General features: G+C 46.4%; 1 protein-coding gene across 1 annotated transcript in view; it reads right to left on the reverse strand.

The window, feature by feature from the left end:
• Positions 1-6,420, reverse strand: part of LOC118377761 (synaptotagmin-4-like) — a 7,790-nt gene extending 1,370 nt beyond the window's left edge. Inside the window, exons 1-2 of the mRNA XM_052497733.1 lie at positions 6,066-6,420; positions 3,368-4,329 (exon numbers count right to left, since the gene is read on the reverse strand). Of these exons, the coding sequence (XP_052353693.1) occupies positions 3,368-4,329; positions 6,066-6,099 (996 nt within the window). The 5' untranslated portion in view covers positions 6,100-6,420. The remainder of the gene's footprint in view (positions 1-3,367; positions 4,330-6,065) is intronic.
• Positions 6,421-8,486: the final 2,066 nt, after the last annotated feature.

Genomic DNA, 8,486 nt, shown 5'->3' on the forward strand with positions numbered 1-8,486 from the left:
AGAGGGAGGAAGGAGGCAGAGAGGGATGGAGGAGGCAGAGAGGGAGGGAGGAGGCAGGGAGAGAGGGGGTGAGGGAGGGAGGAGGGAGAGAAGAAGGGAGAGGAGAGAGGGGGTGAGGGAGGGAGAGAGGGAGGAGAGAGGGAGGGAGGAGGGAGGGAGAGAGGGAAAGAGAGGAGAGAGGGGGAGAGGGGGAGGGAGGGGAGGAGGGAGGAGGGGGGAGGGAGGAAGAGGAGAAGGGGAGGGAGGAGAGATGGAGGGAGGGGGAAGGGAGGTGGGAGGGAGGGAGAGAGGGAGGGGAAGAGGAGAAGGGGAGGGAGGGAGAGGAGGGGAGGGGAAAGGGAGGAGAAGGGGGGGGAGGGGGGAAAGAGGTAGAAGAATAAAACTATAAATTCAAAAGACCTGACATTTGACAGAGGGGAGGATGTGCGGGGGTGAGGATAGACTCAGCTGTAGGCTCCATCTAGAGGCAAGAGGGCTCTGTAGGGGTCTTAGCCAGAGATGAGCTGAATTCATTTGCTTGAATGACCAGAGGGAGACAGGGGTATTTCCTGGGAGGGGGTCCACTGTGTGACGAAGAGGAGAAGGGGAGGGAGGGGGAGAAGGAGGAGGGAGGGAGAGGGGGGAGGGAGGGCTGAAGGGAGGGGAACCAAGGTGAGGGAGGAAAGAGGGAGAAGGGGAGGGAGGGAAAAGAGGAGAAGGGGAGGGAGGGGAAAGAGGAGAAGGGGAGGGAGGGAAAGAGGTAGAATTAAGAATAAAACTATAAATTCAAAGACCTGACATTTGACAGATATCTATATATGTGCGTCAACACATAGACTCAGCTGTATCAGCTCCATCTACTGCAACTGGCTCTGTACTTTGTCTTAGCCAGAGATGAGCTGAATTCATTTGCTTGAATGACCACGCACTTTACACACAGCCATTTCCTGGTCCCTCCGCTGTGCGACGAATCCCCAGGGGGCCTCTAGTCAGAGAGAAAGGAGAGGGAGAGGGGGCGCGATGGCTGCTCCTACCACACCCTCAACCCACAGTGTAGAACAGTCCACAGTGTAGAACAGTCCACAGTGTAGAACAGCCCACAGTGTAGAACAGCCCACAGTGTAGAACAGTCCACAGTGTAGAACAGTCCACAGTGTAGAACAGCCCACAGTGTAGAACAGTCCACAGTGTAGAACAGTCCACAGTGTAGAACAGCCCACAGTGTAGAACAGCCCACAGTGTAGAACAGTCCACAGTGTAGAACAGTCCACAGTGCAGAACAGCCCACAGTGTAGAACAGCCCACAGTGTAGAACAGCCCACAGTGTAGAACAGTCCACAGTGTAGAACAGTCCACAGTGTAGAACAGTCCACAGTGCAGAACTCCACAGTCTCTTCTCTCTCTCTCAGCCCTCTCTGTCTCACTCAGTCCACAGTGTCTCTCAGTCCACTCTGCAGAACAGCCCACAGTGTAGAACAGTCCTCAGTCAGAACAGCCCTCAGTGTCTCCTCTCAGAGTATTGATCTGGAGACTCTCTCAGTCTACTCACTCTCTCCACAGCTCCTTTTCTCTCTCTCTCTCTCTCTCTCTCTCTCTCTCTCTCTCTCTCTCTCTCACTCTCACTCTCCCTCTCTATCTATCTCCTCTCTTCCTCCCTCCTCCCCCTCTTTCCACATAGAGATCATACTACAGACAGATTAGAGAATGTGTCCCACACCCACATTAACACTACGGATCCACATTACGACAGAGATTCATTCCATACAAGCCCTGTTTCTCTAAAATCACAACACTTATAGAACCACAACTGTTGTTCTCTCATCTGACATCCACATAGAAGGAGAGAATTATAGGCAACATTATTTTTCTCAGTATCTACCATCACGTTTTCATGAGTGAGTTTGCATCTGTCTGTCTATCCATTGATCTCTATCTGTCGTTTGTACACATGAGACGTGAGAGAGAACATACGACTGAGAGACAAGACGTCATCAGTACATACAAAATATTTCTTCCTGTCTCTGTTCTCAGAAGAGCAGCAGCAGAGAGGAGCCAACCAGAGACATAGAAGAGTCTAGAAGCCTGGTACGCAACACTACACAGAGACATCTCTCTCTCTTTTACTCTCTCTTTCTCTCTTTAAACTATCTCTCTCTTTAACTATCTCTCTCTTTTACTATCTCTCTCTTTTACTCTCTCTCTCTTTAAACTATCTCTCTCTTTTACTCTCTCTTTCTCTCTTTAAACTCTCTCTCTTTAAACTTTTACTATCTCTCTCTTTTACTATCTCTCTCTTTTACTCTCTCTCTCTTTAAACTATCTCTCTCTCTTTTACTCTCTTTCTTTCTCTCTTTAAACTATCTCTCTCTCTTTTACTCTCTTTCTTTCTCTCTTTAAACTATCTCTCTCTCTCTCATACTACTACTACCACTACTACTTTCACCAATGTACACATAACATGTGTACAATACAATAGCATAGAATATAGTAGAACATAGCCTACAACTCTCAGTCATAGTATTCCTGTCCTAGACATCCACAATGACAGCACTACACAGAGAATGGGATATCACCATCACACCTAAAATGATCTGTTCTAGAATGATCTGTTCTAGAATGATCTGTTTTAGAATGATCTGTTTTAGAATGATCTGTTTTAGAATGATCTGTTTTAGAATGATCTGTTTTAGAATGATCTGTTTTAGAATGATCTGTTCTAGAATGATCTGTTTTAGAATGATCTGTTTTAGAATGATCTGTTTTAGAATGATCTGTTTTAGAATGATCTGTTTTAGAATAATATATTCTAGAATGATCTGTTTTAGAATGATCTGTTTAGAATGATCTGTTCTAGAATGATCTGTTCTAGAATGATCTGTTTTAGAATAATATATTCTAGAATGATCTGTTCTAGAATGATCTGTTTTAGAATGATCTGTTCTAGAATGATCTGCTCTAGAATGATCTGTTTTAGAATAATATATTCTAGAATGATCTGTTTTAGAATAATATATTCTAGAATGATCTGTTCTAGAATGATCTAGAGATTCTAAAGATACAATGGCTGGGTGATAAATCTGCTATCTGATACAACTAAATGACTGTGGTTAGGTCCAGAAATGCCACCCTATTCCCTATAGGCCCTGGTCAAAAGAAGTGCGCTATAGGAAATAGGGTATTAGAATAGGGAATAAGGTGCCATGAGCTGCGATTCTACCTGTGTTGCTCCATTAGTACTGTGTGCTATTAGACACCTGGAGGATGTATTATTAAATCAGGTAGAAACCCTCACTAGCCCGAGGACTTCATTCATATTATGATAATGGTAATTATGCCAAGCAGATTTTGTATTAGACACTAATGGAAGAACCAAGTAACTCTCTCTTACCCTGACATTCCTCTTTATGATCTCACGGCTCATGAGGACACGCCCCTCCGCCAGGTTGATCTCGGCCAATGGGACGAGAGTCTCACCAATGACCTCATCGCGGGAGAACCTATCGAAGCTGAGCACCATGAAGTGGAGGGACAGCTCCTGCACACGGACCAATGGGATCCCGTAGAAACTGAAGGTCTCGTCAAACGCCGGGTCCAGAGTCTTCCTCAGGACGCGAGTCTTGACCCGGTGCTTCTTCTCCGGAAGCAGGGTCAGCTTAATGTAGGGGTCAGAGGTCAGGGACTGCTCGTCGGTCGGGCTCAGCCCGTGGGCCTCCTTGATGTGAACCACGAAGGCCTTCTTCTCTGAGTTGTATTCTAGGGAGAAGTGAAGGGTCCCGAGGCCCACTTCAGGGCCTCCGTCCTGGGGTTTGTCTTGGTCAGCGGCACCCTGGGTGGGGATTGGGGTTTGGCCGGAGAGGCTATTGGTGGTGGTAATGGTTGTGGGGGAGGGAACCCCAGGCTGGGTGAACCCTGGGTGGGGGGAGGGAATGTCCAGGTCTGGGGAGCTGCGGACCTTGGTGTGGGTCTGGGGGTTGGAATGTGGAGGTTTGGTGGTGGAGGTGAAGTTACCGTTCAGGTCACGTTGTTTCTCCAGGTCCAGGTGAAGGGGCGTTCTGCCCCCTGCTGGGCTGGAGGCCGCTTGCGTTTGTTTTTGTTGTTTAGCGTTGTTGCTGTTGGCATTGCAGTTTCCGTTCACGTCGGTCTTGCTTTCATTGGCGGTGGCAGCAAACTTCTTCTTGGCGCTAAGACTCTCGGGGTAGATGTCCACGCCTTTGAGCATGTGCACAAATTTGTAGGGTGGTGTCGTCTGTGGCTTGGTGTTTTTACGCTGGCAGCAGATCCAGGCGAAGAGGGAGACGCAGGAGACGAGGCCAAACACACTCACCACTGCAACACTCACTGGCACCTCCACTAGAGAGGGAGAGAGAGATGTGGAGAGAGAGAGAGAGAGAGAGAGATGTGGAGAGAGAGAGAGATGTGGAGAGAGAGAGAGAGAGAGAGAGAGAGAGAGAGAGAGAGAGAGAGAGAGAGAGAGAGAGAGAGAGAGAGAGAGAGAGAGAGAGAGAGAGAGAGAGAGAGAGAGAGAGAGAGAGAGAGAGAGAGAGAGAGAGAGAGATACTTTTGTTAACCGCCCCTCCTGTGGATCTATTGTGTGTGTGTGTGTGTGTGTGTGTGTGTGTGTGTGTGTGTGTGTGTGTGTGTGTGTGTGTGTGTGTGTGTGTGTGTGTGTGTGTGTGTGTGTGTGTGTGTGTGTGTGTGTGTGTGTGTGTGTGTGTGCGCGTGCGTGCGTGCGTGCGTGCGTGCGTGCGTGCGTGTGTTGAATATGCGTAACTTTCCTCTGTCTAACTACTTCTGTAGATGAATGTATTGACAAGCTGAATCAGAAACCCACTGCTTATTACCATAACTAACCAGCTGACTGACTGACTGACGCACTGTCTGAGTCAGAGACAGCATGACAACAGCACAATCTGGGGCTGTGTCCCTAAATGGCATCCTATTCCTGGTCAAAAGTAATACAGTACACGATATATGGAATAGGGTGTCATTTGGGATGGAGTCTGCACAATCTGGGACTCCTACATGACATGACATAACTGGGTCGGGTCAGAGTGTGAACAGAGAAATGGCCTTTAGACATAACTTGGCCATTTTGATATGTTATAGCGATTTGAGACAAAATTATGAGGTAGCTTATTGATTTATTAATAATTGATGATTATTCATTGACTAGCATTAATCTCAACTAGCCAATCAGATGAGAGATTGGGGACTGTTTTGTTAGTTAGCAACACAAAACACATAAAGGTTCTTATATTTGTGTCAGAACTAAAAACAGGGAAGGCAAACCCCAGTGCCTCACCCCTGTCTTTCAGCTCCACACACACACACACACACACACACACACACACACACACACACACACACACACACACACACACACACACACACACACACACACACACACACGCACACACACGCACACACACGCACACACACACGCACACACACACACACACACACACACACACACACACACACACGCACACACACACACACAGACACACACAGACACACACACACAGGCTCTGAGAGTATGTGTCACGTCAAGGCATGCAGCAGTCTTCAGCAGGAATGTACCATATCTTTACAGGTGAAATAATGAACCCCGACATAGCGCTTTATTTCAACATATTGCTAAATAGCCTACTGCGGTACAATGATGTGTGATAGTTACCATTAGCTAGTCAGAATACTCAAGAGGTAATCTAACTGGTGATTTTTATTCGGTTTTTGCTTCTCATATGTTTTCTTGTATATCCACAACATGATATTGCCAATATGATCTCCCGAATAGAAAAAAATATCAATCAATTAAACACATGAAATAAGGTGTGCTCGGAGCCCACGTCACAGCGGGTGGAGAAACAGATGGAGACGCCGACTGGTGTTGGGTGGAATCACGAGACTCTATCGTCCCCAATTCCCTGTTGACCAGAGCTAGATTGCCTTTTTTTCAAACGGAGAGCACTAGATAATGTCTAAGGTGCCATTTGGGAAACATGGTGAATATTACAGACCAAAAGAACAGAGTGGTTTTCCCAACCAACACTCAAATAAGTCACCAGCTGCCGCCAGCTACTTACCGAACTGTGTTTCTTCCGTTACCATCGGAGCCATGTTCCCGCTCGCCGCGCGTGCTCTGTCCAAGGTGCTGAAACGCTCCGCGCTTCGGTTTATTCCAGCACTCACACTCTATAAACCTACGCTACCCACCAATCCGTCCTCTAGGTATCTCTCTCCTTGACAGCGAATAGCGACAGATTTTTTGATGATGTGACTTAAATGATTTAATCTGTTTGTTTCGGTTTAATAATTCAAACGCAGCTGTTCTTTTCAGCGAGGCAACGGTTGGCAGGCTATTGTCTGTTCTCTTCCCAGCGCGAGTCTCACCCTGCTCGTGTTGTTACTCTTTGCGCTATGAGCATCTCTGAGGATGAACCACCCCTCTCCCTCCTCTCTCTCCCTATCGCCCCCTCCTCCCTCCTCTCCCATGCACCCCCACCCTCCTGCTGAGTTCACAGCCGCTGACGCAGTTGTGACGGAGGCTGCTGAAATCACTGCCTCGGTGAAACAGCATAACAAGCAACAAGCTCATCAATTTCTATGACTGGCTTACTGACTGACTGTCTGGCTGGCTGACTTACTGACTGACTGGCTGAGTACCTAACTTACCGACTGGCTGGCTGGGTGGCTTACTGACTGACTGTCTGGCTGGCTGACTTACTGACTGACTGGCTGAGTACCTAACTTACCGACTGGCTGGCTGGGTGGCTTACTGACTGACTGTCTGGCTGGCTGACTTACTGACTGACTGGCTGAGTGCCTAACTTACCGACTGGCTGGCTGGGTGGCTTACTGGCTGGCTGGCTGACTGACTCCCTCGCTTATACACTACATGACCAGAAGTATGTGGACACCTGCTCATCAAACATCTCGTTCCAAAATCATGTGCATTAATATGGAGTTTGTCCCTCCTTTGCTGCTATAACAGCCTACACTCTTCTGGGAAGGCTTTCCACTAGATGTTGGAACATTGCTGCAGGGACTTGCTTCCATTCAGCCACAAGAGCATTGGCGATGTCGGGCATTGACATTGGGCAATTAGACCTGGCTTTCAGTTGGTGTTCCAATGAATCCCAAAGGTGTTCGATTGGGTTGAGGTCAGGGCTCTGTGCAGGCCAGTCAAGTTCTTCCACACTGATCTCAACAAACTGTATGGATCTCGCTTTGTGCACAGGGGCATTGTCATGCTGAATAGGGAAAGGGCCTTTCCCAAACTGTTGCTACAAAGTTGGAAGCACAGAATCTTCTATAATGTCATTGTATGATGTAGCGTTACGATTTCCCTTCACTGGAACTAAGGGACCTAGCCCGAACCATGAAAAACAGCCCCAGACCATTATTCCTCCTCCACCAAACTTTACAGTTAGCACTATGCATTTGGGGAGGTAGCATTCTCCTGGCATCCGCCACTAACAAAGACTACATCTCCTCTGCCCAGACCCCCATCCCTAGTGCCTGGCCACACCCTCATCCCTAGTGCCTGGCCACACCCCAATTCCTAGTGGCTGGCCACACCCCCATCCTTAGTACCTGGCCACACCCCTATCCGTAATGCCTGGTCTCACCCCCATCCATGACTACACCTTCATCCCTAGTGCCTGCATAATTGTTTGCCCCCCATATGCCATGTCCTGAAATGTCCAGATAGACGGATTAAAAGTCATTCTGACAGCCAACTTTCTAGCTCCTTCCATAACTTTTGGATTTGATAGTATTCCCAGAAGTCCTGGATTATTGAGTCATTGTTAGTTTTACACTTAAGACACGACTCTGCCGTTATGCTGTAGAATTTGTGAATTTTGTCTCTTGTATAATACATTCTATACATTAGTTTATACTGGATTAATTGTACATTTTCATGAACTATAATTTTGTTTGTTATACTTCAACTTTCCTTCCATCTCGTGCCAACATCAGTTATTTTTGTGTTTTGTTTCCAATAGTTTATATTCTTTTCTAAAAGATTGTCAGTTGGATATGCTCTCTGCAAGTTTTTGAATATTTTACCTATCATACGAACATACTTTTCTGACTCAAATAAGATTCCCTCAAGGTTGATCTGATGTCCAAAAGATTTTAAAATCGAAATTTGGTGATGTGTAAATTTTAAGTTGCATGTATTTGAAAATACCTACATTGGTCAGTCCAAAATTGCTTTTTTAAATTCTGTCATAGAAATGAATTGATTTACTGTTAGGCAGTCATTTATGGTTTCTATGCCTTTAGTTTTCCACGTGGACCAATTTATTGGTGATTTCTGAAAAGCAATCCAAGGCTTGTTCCATAGAGTTGTGATATTGGTTCTCGTAGAATACATCTCATTTTCTTCCATATTGTTATAGTGTTGTTATACTATTAAGTGTATAATGTTCTTCGATTTATCCTTTGAAAATAGACACTAAGAAAATTATAGGGATGAGCATCTTCAATATGCACCCATT

Source organism: Oncorhynchus keta, chromosome 35, assembly GCF_023373465.1.
Source record: "Oncorhynchus keta strain PuntledgeMale-10-30-2019 chromosome 35, Oket_V2, whole genome shotgun sequence".
NCBI lineage: Eukaryota > Metazoa > Chordata > Actinopteri > Salmoniformes > Salmonidae > Oncorhynchus > Oncorhynchus keta.